General features: G+C 52.4%; 7 protein-coding genes across 7 annotated transcripts; 2 read left to right on the top strand and 5 right to left on the bottom strand.

The window, feature by feature from the left end:
* Positions 1-435: 435 nt before the first annotated feature.
* A1O1_07913 (uncharacterized protein) lies at positions 436-3,291 on the bottom strand (the record flags this gene model as incomplete). Its single annotated transcript, XM_007728779.1, has 1 exon — positions 436-3,291. The coding sequence occupies one exon, from the start codon at positions 3,289-3,291 to the stop codon at positions 436-438; it is 2,856 nt and encodes a 951-aa protein (XP_007726969.1).
* A 4,958-nt stretch (positions 3,292-8,249) lies between these two features.
* A1O1_07914 (MFS transporter, SHS family, lactate transporter) lies at positions 8,250-9,874 on the bottom strand (the record flags this gene model as incomplete). Its single annotated transcript, XM_007728780.1, has 2 exons — positions 8,250-9,414; positions 9,468-9,874. 2 exons carry the CDS (start codon positions 9,872-9,874, stop codon positions 8,250-8,252), a joined length of 1,572 nt encoding a protein of 523 aa, XP_007726970.1.
* Positions 9,875-11,065: 1,191 nt separating this feature from the next.
* A1O1_07915 (uncharacterized protein) lies at positions 11,066-11,692 on the bottom strand (the record flags this gene model as incomplete). Its single annotated transcript, XM_007728781.1, has 1 exon — positions 11,066-11,692. The coding sequence occupies one exon, from the start codon at positions 11,690-11,692 to the stop codon at positions 11,066-11,068; it is 627 nt and encodes a 208-aa protein (XP_007726971.1).
* A 1,873-nt stretch (positions 11,693-13,565) lies between these two features.
* A1O1_07916 (uncharacterized protein) lies at positions 13,566-13,835 on the top strand (the record flags this gene model as incomplete). Its single annotated transcript, XM_007728782.1, has 1 exon — positions 13,566-13,835. The coding sequence occupies one exon, from the start codon at positions 13,566-13,568 to the stop codon at positions 13,833-13,835; it is 270 nt and encodes an 89-aa protein (XP_007726972.1).
* Positions 13,836-15,479: 1,644 nt separating this feature from the next.
* A1O1_07917 (uncharacterized protein) lies at positions 15,480-15,827 on the top strand (the record flags this gene model as incomplete). The annotated part of the gene is made up of 1 exon (XM_007728783.1): positions 15,480-15,827. The coding sequence occupies one exon, from the start codon at positions 15,480-15,482 to the stop codon at positions 15,825-15,827; it is 348 nt and encodes a 115-aa protein (XP_007726973.1).
* Positions 15,828-16,569: 742 nt separating this feature from the next.
* Positions 16,570-17,517, bottom strand: A1O1_07918 (uncharacterized protein; the record flags this gene model as incomplete). Its single annotated transcript, XM_007728784.1, has 1 exon — positions 16,570-17,517. One exon carries the CDS (start codon positions 17,515-17,517, stop codon positions 16,570-16,572), a length of 948 nt encoding a protein of 315 aa, XP_007726974.1.
* A 1,288-nt stretch (positions 17,518-18,805) lies between these two features.
* A1O1_07919 (uncharacterized protein) lies at positions 18,806-20,293 on the bottom strand (the record flags this gene model as incomplete). The annotated part of the gene is made up of 1 exon (XM_007728785.1): positions 18,806-20,293. The coding sequence occupies one exon, from the start codon at positions 20,291-20,293 to the stop codon at positions 18,806-18,808; it is 1,488 nt and encodes a 495-aa protein (XP_007726975.1).
* Positions 20,294-20,453: the final 160 nt, after the last annotated feature.

Here is a 20,453-nt window from a genome sequence, read left to right on the forward strand (position 1 = left end):
GAGATCGTGGCGGTCGGAATTGCGCTGACCGCGTAGTGTGTTTACATGGCAACAATCGATAAGGGAGTCTGTCACGTGCTGTGTGTGCTTCACTCAATTCGAATCGCTCCCACTCGCCAGACTTCAGGGTCACTACCATACTACTACTCGTAACCAGAAGGATAACTACGGTACCTCTGAAAAGGACTTTTTGTACAATAGGAGAATCCTGCATGTATATTTGGGAACATTATTGTGTGGCAGACAATGTCATCCCCTGGTCACCTTGGTGGTCCAAGGGAAGTTAATCATGCAAGGCACCAACTGGACTACATATTCTAGTTTTATCCTAGACTTCTTGACATCTTCCTCCAACCTATTATCCAGAGCAATAGCTCCCAAGTCATGGCAAAAGAAAACCATCATTCCTCGTGGCTCATTCGATCAAGACGAGCATTAAGCAATGCTTTGTCGCCATCGGTCGATCTGCGCTCTTTGTTTTGGGTCAAGAGGCGGACCCATCATGGGGTCCTGTATAAACGGCTGGTTGCCATGGCCATAAGGGTAGAAATTCATGGCTTGTTGCATCTGCATCGGGATTGGGGCCCCGTTGAATGCGCCGTTCATATAGCCGTTTCCAAATGCGCCGTTCGCAAAAACACCAGTCTGCTGGGCATAGCCCCAGTTGACTGCCCCGGGGAAAGCATAATGTGGGTTGAAGTAGGCGGGCGGCAAGTTCGAGTCGCGGCCGAACTGCACCAAGGGCGCTTGTGCACGAGACATGAGCCGGTCTGACGCTTTTGATTCCGCAGAAACCTCTCTTGACCTGGCCACAACAGGATGAGCTTGCAGTATACCAGCCATGCTGTGCATAGATCCGAGTCTAGGCCGGACACCAGACTGGCCATCAGCACGCAGAGCTTCCTCTTTCAGCCTCTTCCGCCTCTGCGCCAAAGTCTCCTCAACATCTGGCGTTTTCGAAGTTTGAATGGCGCTAGGCTCAATACTGAGGCCTAATTGACTTGCCACCTCTTCTGCAAACTGTCCTCCTGTGCCCTTTTCCTTCTCCAGCCTCAGTCTTGCGACGCGCTGGGCCAAGGTCTCCTCATCAATATCAGGGACCTCTCCCCCAGAGAGCCCAGGAACATCGTCGATGAAAGGAGCGCGAGTAGTCTCATCGATATGGCTTCTGGTCTCCGACTTCACTGACTCCAATGGCTCGCCTCGGAGTCTTGCGCGTCGGTGGCTTAGTGGCTCGTTGTCTTCCATCTCTCGCCTTTCTAGCAAGCCAATAGGGCGATGGACGTTGACGTGAGTGGCCCGGTCCTTCTCAGGGAAAAGGAGGCCAAGGGGCACATCCTCATCATCGAAATTCTGCTTGTCTGCTTGCTCATGATCCTCCCAGGCCAACGTAACGTGCTTTGTCTTTCGAGATTTCTGCTGAAGTTGAGCCACGGCATCGAGCTCAAGCAAGGTTGAACGCATTCCATTAGGAAATGCGTCTGCAGCAGTGCGATTGCGCTGTTTCTGCTGTTCTTTGCGCATCTGTAATTCGGCGAGTAAGGTTGTAGGTGCAGCAGAGAATCCGCTAGGGGCATCCTCTTTGACTTCGTTCTGTCCAGGCTCATCATCTGAGGCGATAGACTCTGCCGCTGCTTCGTCCAGCTCATCTCCACTGACATATTCATCACCGCCTGACACGACTTTAGAGCCCCTGGACTTTACCCGGCGGAGCCCGGATCCAGAGAGGCCAGTACTTGACCGTCTGGTTCGCAGCATCCTGCTCAAAGAAGTGCGGCGTTTCTTTCCCTTTTCGTCTAACGGTTGCCTGCTTTTTCGCGGCGAATCATCTGGACCATATACTTCGTTTCCGAGCTGTCCTGCAATTGGATGGTCTGTGAATGCGCTTACCGGAGCATAGGCAGCGGCATCCAAGATGCTGTCGAGTGTCTGCACCGCTGAACCATTCTTCAACTTCAGGTCCTCAGTGACGCTTGGATACTCGAAAAAGGCGCTCGCGCGAAGCTGCGGGGGAAGATTCAGTGGTGTCCTTTCCCCCTGGGCGTTGGGGCCATTCGAATTGGAAAGCCATGCAGCTGAGTTGCGCATTTGATCTGGAATGCCGCTAAGTGCTTGAAGTCGACGTTTTTCTCGCTCAGACAGATTAGGCTTGGACAGCCGCTGGGGCAGGTTCAGCATGACAGGTACCGGGGCCGGGTAGTAGATCATCTGCTCTCCAGGCTGTGCCTCTCTGAAAGCCTTAGAATCTCTTGCTCGGGGTGGATGTGTAAGAGAGATCTGGCGCGACATAGATCCCAGGGGCTCCTGGGACACGCCTGAGCCGTAATGGACACCATCAAAATCGTGGAACGCGGATTGCGCTTGACGGTATGTATCATTTGAGGCGGATGTAGCTGGCCTTTCATCGTTTGCGATGTCGCTGGTGGGTGTGTGCGAGGCTATCGCTGCTCCATGCATCGACAGAACGGCAGCGGATGCATCAAGGTCGGAAGTGAATTCAAGAGGGCGTCCCTCCAACAGGGGCTCCGGCAATGATGGCTTGCGGCCACTGCCTTTCGAAGAGTGTCTCTCAAGGTGCTGTTGATGAGACCACGGTCCAGATCGGATTGACCCCGTCGGAGATGTAATGTACCCTGAGGGTGAGTATCCTCCAAACCTGGCTGCCTGGTTTACGCCGATGATTGAGTTGGACCAAGAGCCAGCTGAAATTTGTCTCTGAAGAGATGGGCCAAGAGCATTGTTCAAGCTCGCCGGTGCGGATGACTGGCGTTCCAGACGTTTCTGGTCTTGTCGCATCTTATTCAGTTCATCTTCCAGGCTTGATGTCATGCTCAGACGCTCAGCGCTCTCTTCTAATCGCTCCACATTCTTGACCATAGCCCCTTGCAGCGCGTGCATGTCCGGGGTAGGGTGGTTCAGGGGGAGATGTCGACTGATAGATGCAGTTCTCATTGGCGGCTCTTCTGACTGTAGTGTTATGGTATCGTCCTTTTGTGAAGCAGAGTCCCTCTTTTTGACCTCAAGCCCCCGGGGCGTCTGCATCGGTTCCTCGTAGTCATCGCTCTCCACGATCTCATATGACGGAGTTGTGTTGAGAGATTTGATGAGAGATGCTACGCCTACCGAGGGAGGTCCAGCCTGGAATGCTGCAGACTGGTCGGCATCTCCGGAGACGACATCGTCGGCCGGCGATAATGAAGGACTGGATGTTTCGGGAAGAGCAGGTTGAATCGAGGTTCCTTCGCGATCGAAAGCATCTTGGTCCGCTTGGGAGACAGAGACATAAGCCATGTAGCAGTGCTGACAGACCTGCACCGGGTCCGCAAGATATGGAACCACGGGCGCACAGGCGATCACTCTTGGGACGATTGTCGACACCGCGGGCGCATGTTGGATTGGGTTGCGAGTCTCAGGCGCCCGGATTGGTAGGAATGTGCACCGACGGATGGCAAACGTGAGATATCGGTCTGGAAGAGAGAGAGGAAGAAGTCCACCGGCACGCGGGGATGGATAATGTAAAATGAAGAACGTGACTGTCGTCCAACGGCTCCAAAAAGTATGAGAAGTGGACTCCGGCTGATGGACAAAGGGCGTCTGTTATCTACAACGCAATCAATCGCGACAATGAGATGGGTGGCCTTCGCAGTTTCGCTTGCAGCAAATGATACGAATCGCGAGTAGTAGCAACTACAACTACAACTTGAATGTTAGAGCGCACTTGACTTTTCTGGGGCTACTAGTACTAGGGCTACTGGTGGCATGGCTAATCGGTAGTTGCAACCAAGCGTTTCCACCACTTCCAGGCTACGGAACCTTCAACTTTACTAGTAGCCTCAAGTGGATTTTAGAAGGCGGCTCGTTATGCATAATGCACCAACTAGAAGCTTTAGTCGTCGGCTACTATGTTTGTGATTTAAGGAATCTTTATTCGCCGGAGACACTCCAACACACTAGTATCAGCAGTACTAGTAGACCCTCTCTTTCTGGGACTATCCACGGATCGCAATCACCACTATTGACGCCTTCAACGCCTCCCGGACTCGACATGGCCCCTTATCAAGTAGATTAGTTGGCAGCGACGGGCCAAGGTGTCTCGAACGCGGCTGAGGGTCCTGAGCCACGAACAGCCAAAGTTGAAGCTCACCGCGATAAGTATCTCCCACCAATCCATGATACCACGGAATCCAGAATATTGACGTAGAGCAGGTCGTTCACCCGTGTCTTCTTTCTATCCTCAGGCCCCCATGTTCTGCAGACAAAAAAGCGACGCAAGGGGAGAACAACAAGGCCGAACAAGAAAAACAATCAGTCTTGAGCTGAGTTTCCGGACTTGGGAGAAGAAGAATGACATTGTTGGCACACATGGGATTGATCCAACATGAAGGGAGATGGCCTCCCTAGTCCCGGGGTCCTCTGTCAGGCACACCAATCATCGCTTATCTGCTCCTGTCTGACATCTTCTAGATTGTCCGCCTGTGGGTGTCCGCACCCCGCCGAGATCCCACGCCCACGATACTGCAATACTAGCAGTGTTTGTACCTGGAGCTTGTGCCTGAACCAACCCCCAAAGACAGGATACATGGCTTTCCGCATCCCGCAGCCGCTGCCCTGCCATGGTGTAACAGAAGTTTGTCCCCTAAGCCGGCGACAGGTCGAAGCACCCCAATGCTGAAAGTTACTGTCTCAGTCTGAAACAATTTGAATGGCATGTTCCCTGTCTCGTTCAACTCGAACGGATATCTGCAGCGTCGAGCAGTGATGAAATTGAGCAGGTCGGATCGAAACCTTGTCGGGCATTACAGCCACAGATAACAATGCACACTACGGACTAGTACCGCAAGGATGAAGATCAACGATGCATATGGATTTCTGTCCGACCAATAGCCACATTGAATAGTACGAAAGTCCGAATTGATGTGATAGCATGTCGGCAAGGATTGGTCGCTCGAGGAATCGAGCCTTCGGCATTTCACAGATAAGCACAAGAGCATGGGCTTGAGCATATCTCGCTTCTTGTGATCGTTATCTGAATCGTCCAGGTACAATGTTCACTCGGTCAAAGGTTCAAGGCTGCAGGTCTCATTTCGCGTTCCCCCACTTCGGGTAAGGCTCTACAGCTCGAGCTAGAGCGATGAGGCAGGCTGCTTCAACTCTGATCTCTCTATACCACCGACTCTCCCCGAACCTTCACGCCCTGCCGACGATAAATTTAGAAGGCAGGAAATGCACAGGCAAACTGTGAAAGCCCCGGCTTGCCGTGCAGCTCACATGCGAGGCATGAGACACACGTATGGACATGCACATTGGAACCTCCTGCAGAGTTGTGAAGACTCGCTGCAATCTCGACCTGCTCTTCTCGACCTTTTGAGATCCTTCCGGGGTGACTGTCGGCTTCATTGGAATCTTGCTAACTCCGCTTAACAGCACTTGCAACATCGACCCCCAGGCTGTACATCAACTGGTTGCAACTCTTGATATTGCCCTTCCTGCAAAGCCCCACAACCCAATCTGAAAACAAAAGGTCAGTGCGTTGTCATATTGCCGCTTCTGGCTTCGACATCTGATTGGATCGGGCGGGAAGGGGTCGATTGATCATAATGAATCGTTTGTTGAGCGCGATGCATTGACAGCGGCTAGATCAGTGCCCTTGCGGCGGAGGATCTTTTTGGCCACACGGGTCTGCAGTCGGAAAACCAAGCTTTCTACCGAGCTCTCGGACACTCCGACATGACATCTCCACGTTACGCTCTATCGACAGACAGCTTTCATTTTCCGAGAGACCAGTGCTGATATCCAGTGCTGAAGCGTTCCCTTTGAGCAGCTTTTCCATCTCCACTAACTGCTTTTCGAATCCTACGTAACTATATCAGCAAATCCACGGCCAATTCTAGCTTGACCCTGCTTCCCAGGTCGTGCGTCTCGTCCTGAAGCCCCGAGACCAGCCAATTGGCCCGCTGCACGTTTGCTTAGTCCTTGATGTGCAAGAGCTACTCAAATCAAGTGTTGCTTCGACTTACCTTATGGTTAATCCCCGAGAGCCACTGCGCCGACCGCCTCATTTCTGCTTTCAGGCGTATCCTAGCTCGAACTCACCTCGGTCTTGCTTCCGGGTACATGAAAGTCATCTTATCTAGAGCCCTCTTTCAAGGTGAAGTTATTGCATTGAAGAAGAACCTATCTGCTCGCTCTGTCGTTTACGTCGCCTCTCCAGGTGTTGGAACTACCTATAGCTGGGTCAGCACACCACTCAGCTCGAATTTTAGGGAGATGTCGCTCAAATACTTGCCCTCGGGTAATATCCAACACACCCGGCACGATTTGCATGAACGGGACAACTAAAGAAGGGCTTGATACTCAACTGAACCAGTCAATCATGTGCGGTCGAACGTGGTAACCAGAGTACCCTCGTCATCATCTGGGGCCTCCGAATGATTAACACGATAATCGTAGACGAGAACCACAGGGGCTTCCTTCTTCCTTACTTCTACGAAAAAGCGAAGCGCCGTGACTGGTCCTGCTGCTCGATATCGCCCACACGCTTCAAGTCTGACGTACTGAGCTCCGATTCTGGAGACGACTTCAGTAAGTCGGGCCAGGTGTGGCATTCTGACACGGCTGATCACCTTGCTCTGATCATTCTACACCCGGTCATCAGAATCTGCTGCTAGCAACGACACCGATCCCCGTCTAGGCTCTGTCAGCCGTGTCAGGCCAAACTCGAAAATCGTGGTTTGAACATTCCATGCCCCTCTCCTGAAATGTCTTTACACTCGTACCGTGCACGCCAGGTTCGGACATGGTCTGAGGACATGCAAAACACCGTAGCTGGCCGGTGGCCCTTACGAGCAAGCCCCAAGGATGCTGCATATTCATAAGGCTGTCCATGTTCCTCCCTCCCTCCGACCACCATCTTAGACGGAACAGAAATGGAAAGTTCAATCAAGGCCACCGATCCTCGCCCGTCTCGTCGCTTGCATTTGTCGAGACTGCTACCATACTGCTTTTGTTTGGCAAATCCGACGACAGCTTTACCTCTTAACCTTCGAGATCCAGTGGCATCGTCGGCAGTGGCAGCACTAGCGGTAGAACAAGCCTCTACAAGCTCCCCACCTGTTCTGGACTATGAGAGAAGTAGGCAAGACTGCGAGAGCTGACACGTCAAATCATATGGTATGTACCTTTCCGTGTTCTTAGTTCAGGACGACCTTGAACAAAAGATCTCAATCATCGATTACCCCAGATGCGTGAAATGGGAAGGCCTGCGTGCAAAATCAGTGATAGAGTGCTCTACACCGGCAAACATACAATTCAGACAGGAGGCCTCACAGCAAATGAAGGGAATCTTACTGCAACTCCTACAGCCACGCAAGCAAGCAATCTGCTGTTCGCAATTGGGCCTTGGTATACATTTCCAGGTATCACTTATCTCGTATCATGGGGTGGGACGTTGCCACTGCCATTGCCGAAACAGTCAGTGATAGTCAAGGAAACGTGTTGGCATCTGGAATGGAACTGGCACTGCCCTGGTTTGGGAATGCAAAGGGAGAAACTAACTCGTTCTTCATATGGAGCAGATCCTTATTTGGTAACTGGTTTTCCTCTGAGTTCTTTGGAGCTGTTTTATGGTAATGGCAAGGCAAGCAAGCAAGCAGGAAAGCAAGAAGGAACAGCAAATACCACTGTCGCCCTGTGCTTCTGCATTTTCGGTTGGAAACGAAGGAAGTAGTTCGTGCTTGGTAATGATACTATATGGTTCATATATGATATCTTTGGTTGGTATGATATCTTTCTCCAACCAATTCTATCCATGCCGTTCTGCCATTTCCCTGACCAAAGAAAACAAATGCAACTGTAGGCTCTACGGAATGTGCATCAGAAGAAAGAGCATGCTCCACCATTATATCAAGAGTGATAAATTGATAAATAGGTATCTACTCTCAACTCAACTCGTTTTTTGATGTCATTCTGATATCGCGTGTACGGATGTCTCAACGTCGTAACTCAAGGCCCTTTCCACCATCGTAGATTCTTTGCAGTTGCGGTCTCTTAACATACCGTCGCCTTGCTGTTCCTATCCGATATGCGGCCATCAGAAAAGAAGATGTCTCCTCAGGTAGCTTCTGAGTATTTGCATTCCCCAACTCGGCGCTGACTGGTGCTCGCTTGCATTCAGCCTCACACGATAAAGTCCAGTTTCTCGCCTTCTGCCCCTTGTCGCCTTGAGGTCTCCTTGGGGTCCATCCTTCGAATCAAACCTTCTCCTGCTGTTCCCTCACAGCCTTGTCTTCCTCGCTGGACTCGCCGTGTGCAACATCCGTTTCCTGCTGTCGTCCCAGGTCGTGGTGTGTGACCTCAGCCATGTCCGGATCGTGCTCAACGCTCAAATTCCGACCTCTCTTTTCTGGCCCGATAAAAGTTATGAGGATAGTGTATGCATACACCGCTCCCATGAAAATACAGATGACTTTGCCGTAATTATAGCGTTTGACGGTTTTGCCATTCTTGTGAAGAGGTGCCAGCGGAAAACGTTCGCCGATGGTCGATTCGATGGTGGACGAAGCAGAAGAGGCCAGATTCCCGAGCTGGTAGGAAGTTCCGACCACGAATGTGCGGATGGAGCCTGGGGCTAATTCCATCAAATGCACGGGAATGACGCCCCATGCGCCCTGCACGCAAAACTGCTGGAAAAACGCCGAGGCGATCACAGCCTTGGAGCTCACAAATGTATACGGATACAGCAACGCCCCGCCCACAATGCAGATAAAGATGATGCTGAGACGGCGTCCGAAGATCTGTGAGCAGTACCCTATGGTCGTGCCGCCTGTCATCGCGCCCAGATTCGCCACAACTTGGGTTACCGTAACGGCATCAGCGGAGAAGCGCAGTTGATTAGATAATAGAGTGGGATAAAGATCTTGCGAGCCGTGACTAAGCAGGTTAAAAGATGTCATCAGGAGTATCAAGTACAGCAGCAACAGCCAGTGGCGCTTGAGGGCGACTCGACCCTCGGAGATGAAGGTACCAGCCAGACTACCTTGTTGCTTGCGGAGGGCCTGGCGAGCTCGGAAGGTGTTGGTTTCAGGAAGACACAGACGGAAGAGGATGATGAGGATAGGAGGTCCGGCGCCGAACCAGAAAAGAGGTCTCCATCCGTGGGAGGTGGTGTTGACCAGGCCGCGGGCAAATGCGGTTGCGAGAAGATAGCCGAAAGCGTAGCCTTGTTGGAGCATGCCCGAAATAATCCCGCGGGCGGCTTCCGGACAATCTTCCAGAGCCGTGGCAGCAGCATTCCCATACAAGCCACCCATTGCAATACCAAAAAGTGCACGCACTGCCAGGAACTGCTTGTAGGTCTGACAAAAGCCGGTGCCGAGTTCGAGTATTATGAAGAGGATGTTGTTGATGATGAACGGCCTAGGGTGAGGGTGAGTATGAACTAAAGACATGGTTTCACAGTCTCGACAAACCATTTGCGACCGTACCGGTCTGCAGCAATGCCAAAAATGGTCGAGCCGACAGAACGGAACATCAACACCAAGGTGATACCCCAAGTGATGTCGGTGTTCGATTTGCCAAAGTCCTCGGCTAGGTCGGTGACGGTGAGAGAGACGGTGAAGAAATCGAAGGCATCCCAGGTCCAACCGAAGAATGCGACGAGGAAGAACAGCCATTGTTGGGTATTGAGCATGGCTAACAGCGCGAAGGGGTTTGGAGCCTTTGCCATCGGCGGCTTGAGCGTGGAGAGTCGAGTCGCCACATATCTGGCAGCAGACATTGGCTTGTGGGAGAGTTCATCTTCTTCGTAGGCCTGGTCATCTTCCAGAGTTTTACCCGGGGGTGGAATAGGGCTGGGATGGACGTCGACGTTGGCCATGATGGCAAGAGAAGGTGTATGTCTAGCCTTCAGAACTAGAGGTAGCCTGCACACGGCTTATGAGTTGAAGAAGGCACCTCTGTAGATGACCTTCTTGAGGTCGAGTGACGAGCAGAACAGGCACAAAGTGGGATGAAGGCATGCATTTATCCCAATTCAATGGAAAGGGCAGGTGACCCGTGGAAGAAGGAGGAACTGCCGTAACTCGTTGGGCCGGCACCTGATCGGCGTACCAAGTCCATGCATAGCAACACAAAGATGTATGGTGGTGTGTTACACAGAAAAGCGCCGTTGATGGTTGGCGGGAACATGGCGGAGTGGAGGGCGAATGGTCCATCATCCTGGAGAACGGGAGAGAGGCCGATGTCGAGCTGCGGGGACGGAGGGAAGATCAGGACGAAGGAGCGAATAAGACGAGGCTGGACCAGGGTCAGTCAGTTGCAATGCGTCAAGATGATTGAAAGTAACGTCGTGCGGTGAACTGACCAATGCAGGTAGGACAGCTTTCGGTCCTGCGGATGACAGAGGCGAGACATTGGTTTGATGCATCATCTCAGTAAGTAGTGAGGCTGAACGAAGCTGAACGAGGCGATATTCAAGAGCCGACTGCGGACTTTGCTCGGCTGGCTCTAAAGGAACTCTTGCCGTGGTAAAGCGCCGAACATAGCAATTGAACAAAAGGAAGAACAGAAGCCTACCTATCAAGTCATCGCAGACTTAGGTATCCAAGTCTTTTCATCGGTATCGCTGACAGATGGGTAGGATGAAAGAAAGATCTGATATGGATGAGAGCGAAGAGACTCGCAGACATTGAGGGAAGCGCAGGGGACGAGAGGCTAGTGCGGGGCAATTCCCTGTGAAGTTCGAATTGTGGCATTCACAGCATCTCAGAGTGAAGGCCAGCATTCCTACGATCAATCATACAGGTCATCTTTAGCTAAACGTCGAGCTTTGAATATGAAGGAACTTGAACTGCCGGTCACTACAGCCAATCATGCCTCTAAAATGCTCTAATGATCTACCTGTAAGCGTCGGCTAAGGAGGCAAGCCTCCACAAGCTTCAGGCTTCAGGCTCCACTGCAGCGGGATTGCACCGCAGTCTGGCGCAATTTAAAGTTGCTGGCGACATCATCGGTGGAAAACGGAGGTCAACTTCTCTTCTCCTTGTTGAACATGTCCTCCACTGGCACTTCAACGATAGTCAAGGCACCGACAGCCTTGTCGTTTCCGCCATCCAAGTCCGGTGAACAGGTGCTCCCTCTCATGATGCTCCTCCATCGCCGGTGACCTCGTGCCTCTCCCCCAAAGACGTGCCCAACCAGTCCAGCCAGTCCAGCGCTCGTTTTCAGTTCCCTCGACCGCCATGCGGCTCTCTTGTTCGACTCTCCTGCGCATATCGATCAACAGTCGGCATCCATATCTGAGTTGGTCGGCAAGCCCTTGTGCACGGAGACCAAAGCCATAAGGAAGCCTTTGTCCAGTCTGTCGCGCCAGCTCAACTCGTAACAAAAGATCCTTGGTCTTTGACACAATCCCTTCAAATGTCAATACCGCGCTTCCCAGGTATTCCCTCTCGCCGACATAGTGCTCATTCAAGAGCTGGACGCTGAGCGATATCTCCATTTCCGTAGCAGAGCACACCCCTTCCAGCCTCGTGTCCATTTCTTCTTTGCAGACCTCCATTATGCGCTCCTTTGACGGTGTGAAGTTTTGTTGGATTTTCTTGAATCGTCGTCCTGCTTCCTCCGAGTTGAGTTTGGTCTTGACGCGAAAGCTCTCCTGAGACGACACCTTGATCCAATCCCGGATCCACCCCATAGCGGCGCTGCGGCGTCCCAAGACTCAGTCAAGGCCTTTTGCTTCGAGGCAGTTACAACTTCTGGGGTGCGCTTGCCATGCCAGGGTGGACTGGGCTGACCCGACAAATTTCTCTGATGCTGGCCGTGCTCTGCCGATCTGGGTGTGCGCTTTTGGGGAAAGGCCGAGTTGTTGCCCGGCTTCCCTTTAAGTGCGGTCCTGTCTAGTGACCAGATTCACTTATGGGGATGGAGTGGAGCGGTGCGAGAAGTCCATTTGACAGTGCTTCATGTTCAGAGGCGCGTCAGCCAGTTGCTGAAACGCGATGTGGAAGAGGTTCAAAGTCGTCGAAAGTCCTTGTGAGATTTGAAGACAAAAGGGTCGTCGCAAATCAGGTGAAGAGCAGATTTTCAACCATCAGCCTGCCTTGGGATGGAAGCGAACTTCGGTGTGCGTGAATGCTTAGGTAGGTGTGAAGTGAAAACTCAGGTGAATGGTCTATTCTGTTACAGGCAGGCTGCAACTTTTGTCTAGCAAGACATCCTGGGTTGGTGAGGACCTTGGTCTGGTGGCCCGACTAGGGCGCATTCAGACAGATCCTCAGCCGGTATACCTTTCTCGACCATGGATCTGGGGCGTACCCCGTGGCCAGGAGAGTTAAGGTTGGTGGTTCACTACGATGTCTACTGAGGTCCTCCTGGGGTCTATCCTCTCCTCCATCTGCTTCTGGAAGATGCTGCTTGCCTTGTTTACATGACGAAGTGAGACAGATCGAGCGCAATCTCATCTCACAAAGCTCGCGTCAATCTATCATAACAAGCTCATATCAAACAGCGCGTTCAATACAATCAGTCGACGAACATCATACAATGCCTTCTCGCGCTAGGAAGAAGAAGCCGTTACACGCTGTTCCTGAAGTCTTGCGGAAGCTTCGCCTAGGCCGGCTGTTAGATCGACAAAACATCACCGCCAATGAAGCAAACGTCGAATCAATCACACCTCCCACCAATAACGAAGAAAAAGAGCCAATTGTCTTTCCAGACCCCTCGCATCCTCATGCATTCCCTCCTACCTCTACAAACATCGCCGTCCTGAGTGGCACTGGAAGCACACATACAGAGTCAGAAATCTACCGCCTTTCCGTCGCTCTCGGTGAAACTTTTGAGATTGCTGCCGATCTATCGTCTGGCGAAGGGTCTCACCTTTCCACAGCAGCCGATGAGGCCCGCACAAACGCTACATCATGCTACGTACCTGCGGTCGCCCCATGCACAGGCCAGCATGGACAAACTCGGTTTCCAACAATTGGTGACAATTCAGTACAATCCAGTCCTGTTTGCTCTCAAGCAATCGGTGGGCCATTACAAGGAGATCATAAAGATCCACATTCAAAATCTTCCTCTGAACAAGTTGGTAGACACTCCCAACTGGCCAGTCGCGCAAACAACTTTCATCATGCCAGCAGACTCTCCAGGGTCTTAGAAGATGTCGCAGGCGAACGCAACACACGGTGGCCATCACCACGAAACGACACGTGACCTTTGCAGAGTCCACGGTTCGAAACCACTTGCTGCGCCAAAGAGCACCGGTCAGACCACCTACACCGCCTCTGTATCCTAGATATATTGATACAATTCATCAAACCCCTGGCCACTGGAACAGAATAGGTGCCAAGGCAGCCCTCCAGCACTGGATCGCTGATTTTGTTGTGTTCCACGACGAGCTCAAAGCAGGCATCCGAACATACTTCAACAGATGGACTGATCTGTTTCTCCTTCGCGGGGCAAGACGACTTCTTCGGGCCCCCCTGCACATCTCAAAGATCCTGGAGGTATTATCGGCACATCTCGATCTGCGTCCGTACTGCAATTCTTTCGCTATCGAGCAGTTGGACATGGACCTTCGTGTTTGCTTGGACGAGGGACTGGAGCTATATCAATGCATGGGGAGGCGGAGCCGGTCAGTCGTAGGCCCTCTGCAGGGGAAAGGTTTGGTTTGGCGACGACACATGATCCAGTTTGACCTTGGACCCCGAATGGAGCGTATCGCGAAAAACCTGCGTACGTTGGAACGGCAGGCTATTCAGACCACCAAAAGATTGCGGAAGGGGGCGAATGAGTCGGCCGGCCAAGTTTGCACCGACCCAACAGCCTTGTTGCTGTGATCATGCGCTAAGAGGTGTATTGGCCAGCCACGCATGGGAATTGAAAGATCTGGTTGTGTATGAAGTTTGGAAAGATAGCCAGGAACGACATCAATCACAAACAGTCACGAAAGTGCTGACGACCAGGAGGATTCTGCTGACGACCAAGAACAGTCTGCTGACGACGACCTTCCTAGCCCTCCGTCTGGTTCTCTTCCCAATATGGCATTGAACTTCCGCCAGAAGCTGGACGCTCTCCTTGGCCCGAAACCAACTTTCTCGGCTTCTTCCGATTCTGAGGAAGAATCATCAGATAACGCAGCCGAGAACACCGATTCGCCCCCCCGTCACCCAATCGCCCCAACGACGCCACGCCGTCTCCTCGCGGCGAGCATACCTGACCCAACCACCCGCGACCAGTCTGTCGATTCGGGCGAGGACTCTTCTGATTCGGATTAGGGACGCCGCAAAAAGGGGTTAGCTAAGCTAGGAGGCTAGGATTGAGACATCGTACAGGGCCTACACGTTCTTGGCTTGGGCTATAGTTTTAAGGGGCAGTGTACAAATCCTCCCTTGGAAGTCTACTAGTTCTTCCTGGGATGGGTTGTTGGACAAATACCATTGTATTGTCTATATCAGCCTGTGGTAGCCGTGATATTACCTTTCTTTTCCCTTAGGTCCTAGGGTCCGTTCTACGTATGATTCGCGTACTATTCTTGTCTCCTGTCTTCGTAATATCTCTTTTATCGTTTAGGGGTTACCCTTTTTACTTCTTCTGTTTCTTGGTTCCACTACCATCTGTCTATAGTTTGTATTTCGTTTTTTGTATCTCGCCTAGCCTTCCCTCTTGCTCCTTTGTCTTCGTGTCCTTCGCTCCTGCCTCGTGGTTTCTTTCCTACAAGTCTTCCTCTCTCTCATTGACATTGACTTGATCAGTACAGCGGTCGCGAGGCCACATCCGATGAGTATAGATACGTTGGCAAAGTCTATTGTTTCACCAACATTATCGACTGTTAGCAGCCATACGCCCATTTAACCCTGGCCCAATAGGCCAGCTCAAGAATGGGAAATAGCCACGCAAGACCGTCCACGCCTCCGAGTACATTCGAGACTCATTCCCACCCCGGTCTGGGCTATCACCGGCGGAGCGCATCATCCATGGGAGTAAGAAGCAGTATTCTGTTCCTTGCCAACTTCCCATCGTCTCTTTCATAGCCCACTGTGACCTATACTTATCTGTACTTTCTTACTAACCATCTTGTCTTTCTCTTTTCACAGTATGGGAGCCGAACCCGCTTCTCAAGCACATGTGCCACTCCACCTGTCCTCCAAAGCCGAGACTACGACGACGACTGCCGTGCCCTCCGCCGCACCCTAGGCGCCATACACAAACTCTGCAAGGGCAAGCCGCGCCAGATCGAAGCCATATCACAGTCTCTCGGTAAAGCCTCCGGCCGAGACGGCCCCGACGGCGGTCTGTCAGTGTATATTCAGAATTTTGACAACTCCGTCACCGCACTCTACCGAGTCCTGTCACTGAACATGCATGTCCTCCATTCAACGCGACCGCCTCTCGATGTGAGAGAGTTTTCGGATCATCTTGGAAAACTCGCTGTGGACCTAGAACGATGGCAGAAGGAGTTCAGCGGGCTGGTCTTCCCCAGCATGGCGCTGACGAATGGCAGAAAGAGTGCAAGAGACCTGAGAGCTGAAGCCAGAGCGCTGGTGAAGAGGTGTTACATGGCGGCCGGCAAGCTGGACGCTTTGGTGTGTATGGATGATGCGCATGCCACGAATGGTTTGCTGGGACGGTTGGCGAGACATCACTCGCCTTCGAATACCACGCTCAGAACCCATACTCGGACGCCGTCACCGGTGCCGTCTGCGAGTCCGTCAATCATGCCTTTCAACGGTGTGCCCAGTGTGAGGGGTTCGTCGCCACCAGTGACCCATGGCCATTCGCCGCAGCCTCAGTGGGCTGGAAGAGGGGCTGGAGTTGTTGGAGTTGCATAAGCAGGGGTACCAGATTTCAATGGGCAGATAGAATGGGAAAAGCGAAGAAGAGCAGTTCAAGGGTTATGAAGGGCTTGGTAGGTTGGGTTTGCCTTTGACGGTTCAATTGGGAGTTTGGGGGACATTGGACACTGGACACTGGTAGGAAAAGCCGCGGGTTGACGAGGTATATTCTTATGCTGGAGAATTTTTGTTCACAACATATCCGCCTACCATAGCCAATCCTTTGACCGATCAAACCTGTTCGACTCTCTTCTTCCTTGTTATATCGCAACCTGGCGGATCTCCCCCTTTACCCAGTAGGTGTGCAAAGTGCATCCAGATTTTCGAGCAAGCGTCGCAGTCAGACATTCCGCGATATACCATATTGTGACGGTTGAGTCTGGTCTTCTTCTGAGGTGAACCCAAACCTACAATAACCCTTGTTGTATCGAAGGCATAATCGTTGATTCCTTCTCTTGCAACAAAGTTCGGCACTGACAGCAATAGTATTTCTGCATCGTCTCTCCAAGCCTGTCTGTCAATGATGGTGTAAGGAGACCGGTGTGCCTCGAATCCAGTACGGTTCATACCACCTCATGACCGTCCTCTTGGCACTGCAGAAAACCACCAGCGGCTCCTGACATACCCAGGCGCCATTCGTCGAGTCCTTTCATTGCATCTGAGGTCAGTCTAGTGGAAAGCTGGCCACAGCCAATGCTCTCAATTGACAGTAAGCGCCACCCGCTGCAGTCAGCACCAATCATTGCGACTTAGCGACGACCAGTTTCTTTTCCAACACCGGCTGAATCATTGCTGCGATCCATTCATAGGCAGTAAACAAAATCCCTCCGGCAAGCACAGTCCGGCCCAGACGCATAGTACTGCCCCTCCAGAGGCCCTTGACGCCATAGTCGTTGATGACGCTCGTAAACGCCTCCACGACACCGGCACCCTTGACACTCTGGGCGCGAGTTTTCAGCGTATCGAACGGCTGAGTCGCAAACACCACCACCGTACCGGCCACAGCGCCATTTCCAAACGTAGTCGCCGTCGTCTGCGGGATGTTGCGTAACCGCTCATAGTCCTTGAGGATATTGTACGTGCCCAGCCGCACGGCCGTGGTGGAGGCCTGTTTGAGCGTCGTCGTCACGTACCCGCGATACAAGGCGCGCAGCATCCCGTGTTCCTTGACCAGCGTCGTAGTCGCGTGCCACGCGGAGCGGAATCGCTTGTCGTGCCGCGCGTCGTCGATCAGCGCGGTCTTGATCCGTTCGGTGGGCGTCACTGCGAATGTACTGGCCACAACACCCGCGGAAATGCCGGCGAGGAGATTCCGTAGTGGCGAGAGCGTGCCGGTTTCGGGATCCTTGAAGGCCAGCTTGATGCTGTCGAAGGAGATGAAGCGGATCGCGTCTTTGAGGATAGTGCCCGCCACGAGCGTTTCGCATCCCTTGTATAGGGAGCGCGGGCCTTCCTTTTCGATCACGGTCTTGATCACCCTGAAGGGATTGCGTGTGGGACTGTCTTCGTGAAGCTGGACGCGGGTTTTGGCGAATTCAAATGCTAGGGGATGGTCAGCTTGTGTATGGTTGACCAGATGATTGGTTCGAAGGAGATATGGCAGGTCACGGCTGTCGAAGTAGCTTGCCGCGTTTCGTTGAGCCGTCGATGGTTTAGTGAAGGGGATGAAGGCCGTGAGGAATAACATAGGAGGCTACTCACGATATGTCACTGTCGCCTCGATGCCTCCGGCAGTGCCTCCTGCAATCAGCGATACGAGAGGTGACTTTGGCGAGCCCTGTACAGTGTATGCAAAGTCAGCTTCTATCAAGCCGAGGTGTGTTTGTCGAGGTGCATATGCATGGTGCGGACGAAACTCCACGGATGGAATTGGGAAAGCTCACATCGTCGGCAACCATTTCGCAGCGAGCGCCGCCAGTTGCGCGCCTCGAATCTAAGAGTTGTTTAGCTCCCGATTTGGGCTTGGATATTCGCGACCGCAAATGCAGCAACGAGGCTGATAAGAGAGGGATGATTCAAGAAGTTACGGTGTGCACCGGACGACGTCAGGGGTTCGTTCGCCCGATGCCGGTTGAACGGGCTGTGCCTCGGGTGTTCTCGGTCCAGCGGCTCAGCCTTGCTGTTTCAGCCTTGTTGCATGGACATCTCTCGGGAGACCTTCCCTACCACTTGTCGGTCATGTATAGGTGCTACCATCACTCTCTTCTGAACCCCGGCATCCTTGCGCCTTGGTGTGCGATACTTAGCTGCTAAAGCATCTCGTTGAGCGCTCGATTGGGTTTGTCGTGGACACCGCCCAATATACCTAGTCTTCTTCTCGATGATGAGTTGACACCATTCTCCTAGGTGACTTGGATTCAGCAGACCCTGCTAGCAGTCAGTCATCTTTCGCCATTCTGCTTGGCCCTGAAATTTGGCACGTCCATCACCATCCCGACTGTAGGCGACAATGATGTCTCTGACTCCAGAGTTTGCGACTTCGTCGTGGGATGGGTCGAGAGTACATGTCGTATGATGTATCTACTGGCACTCGATGTGGTTGCTATCGCGTAGGCGGCTGGTACCGGAGATCTACCGCTCACAGCTTGGCATGATCTGGTATTGTGTGTTATCCTCGATCTTCCCTTCAAGCCTACCTACCTATATTGTACCCCGTGCCATTGGTCCCATCGAAATGATGCGTTACCTACCTAAGGATCGGTTTTCCACCGGGACATCTTTGACAAGTAAAGAACCCATTATTTATTATGTGGCCTGGAATGATATCCGTCAAGACAGCATAGCACCATTGGGGATAGTGGGGTTCAACATTGGTTCAGGAACAGCTTGAATATGTCCAAAATTGACATTGTAAATATGACAACTAAGCAGACAAGATCTAATTTGACAACCGTAGCCAGAAAAAGGGCATAATATCATACATTAGCTCTAGTGTAAAATGGAATCTATCTGCATATTCAAGCCGTCCAAACGATCTAGTAAGAATATCTATGAGCCTTATTCTGTACATCTGTGAGATCTTCATCCACGTCGACCTCGCCGAGGTCATGACCAGGCATTGCATGATCACGAGATCTGTTCGCGAGGACGGCCAGCAACCAGTACAAACCACCAGTGGCAATCATCACGGCATAGGACACGACAAGGGCCCAGATACCAAGCTGGTAGTAGGGGGCCTGGCTCGCTCGGAAGAACTGCGGACCAACGATCTCAGCCACCGCAAGCCAAATGCCCATGGACGCGTTGACAAAAGGTCGCTTGGTGCTGCCACGAGTATTGGCGGTGACGATTGCCATGGCCATGACGAAGCCAACGTTATAAAAGCCCATCAGGTACACGCCACCGAGTGCCACCGGGCGTTGGGTGTTGACATCCACAGAGTGAATGATGATGGCACCTGCAAGAGCTGGCAGTGTCCCTATAATCCAAAACAAACATCTCGTGTTTGGGATCCAGTAGGCAAGGATGGAGAGGGCCACTTGGCCAACGATGCCGACTGCAGCCTGGGGTGCAGCCAGTAAGTTTGTGCGTTGCGTTGAATACCCAAACCCCTTGATGATGAGGGGGTTGAAATTAGTTATGCCTGCGGCCGTGATGCCCTGAGCGACGACGAAAACAATAAGAACCCAGTATTTGGGGTCAATCAGAGCCTCGACGCATTGGCCGATCTGGAATTTGGTGGCATGGTCGTTGTTGTGCCTCTGTTGAGTGTCCGCGAGGCGGGCGATGGCAATTTCCTTCTGCCGAGGAGTCAAAAACCAGGCGGTTGCTGGCGACACGGGTAGGAAGAAGAAAGCTAGCGTGCCGACGATGATGGTGGCTGAACCGTATATCAGGAAGAGATACCTCCAGTTGGCCAGGTGGCCGTGGATGTTGTTGATGCCGAAGGCGAGCAAACCTCCAAAGATGCCGGCAAATGTGTTGTACCAAAGAGCGGTGCGTAGTGGCTGCTCGGACCGTCGCCACCAGTTACCAATAAGGATCATGGCAGATGGGAAGGCTGGAGACTCCAGCAACCCAAGAAAGAACCGGACCGTGGCCAAGCCTGCGAAGTTATGGCAGGCAGACATGCACATCAATGTACCGCCCCAGAGGACGGCTGAAACCCCAAACAGTTTGCCAACCGGCAGCTTGGTGATGAGGAATGCAGAGATGGGCATCCCGCCGAGGTACCCAAAGTAGAATACACTCCCCAGCCAACTGTACTCTTGTCCCTTGAGGTGAGTGTCTTTCACCATTCCCAGTATGTTGGCGTACGCGAGGCAGTTTTTGTCCAGAAACATCAGGAATGCGAGGAGGACAATGAACGTGAGGATGACCGCGTCCGTCTTCATCACAATCTTGCGCTCCTCGGACTTGTCATGTTCGGACACCGTCAATGAGTGCTCGGCGATTTTGCCCTCCCCTTTTGCCGGCATTGTATCGAGGGCGTGATCGGCAATGGATTTGATAGGTGCTGCCATCTCTGTTCAAGATATTTGAGGATGCTGAAGCGCTGGGATTTGGGGTGAAGGATAGAGTCGCCTCTGTTCATCAAATACTGATGCAGAGTCAAACAAGACTAGTCTCTCAATGTTCTTCCGGGAGCCTGGGCCTGATGTGGGGATCACTCGCGCCTTCGAT

The sequence above is a fragment of the Capronia coronata genome (assembly GCF_000585585.1).
Source record: "Capronia coronata CBS 617.96 chromosome Unknown acBCG-supercont1.7, whole genome shotgun sequence".
In the NCBI taxonomy this organism is placed as follows: Eukaryota; Fungi; Ascomycota; class Eurotiomycetes; order Chaetothyriales; family Herpotrichiellaceae; genus Capronia; species Capronia coronata.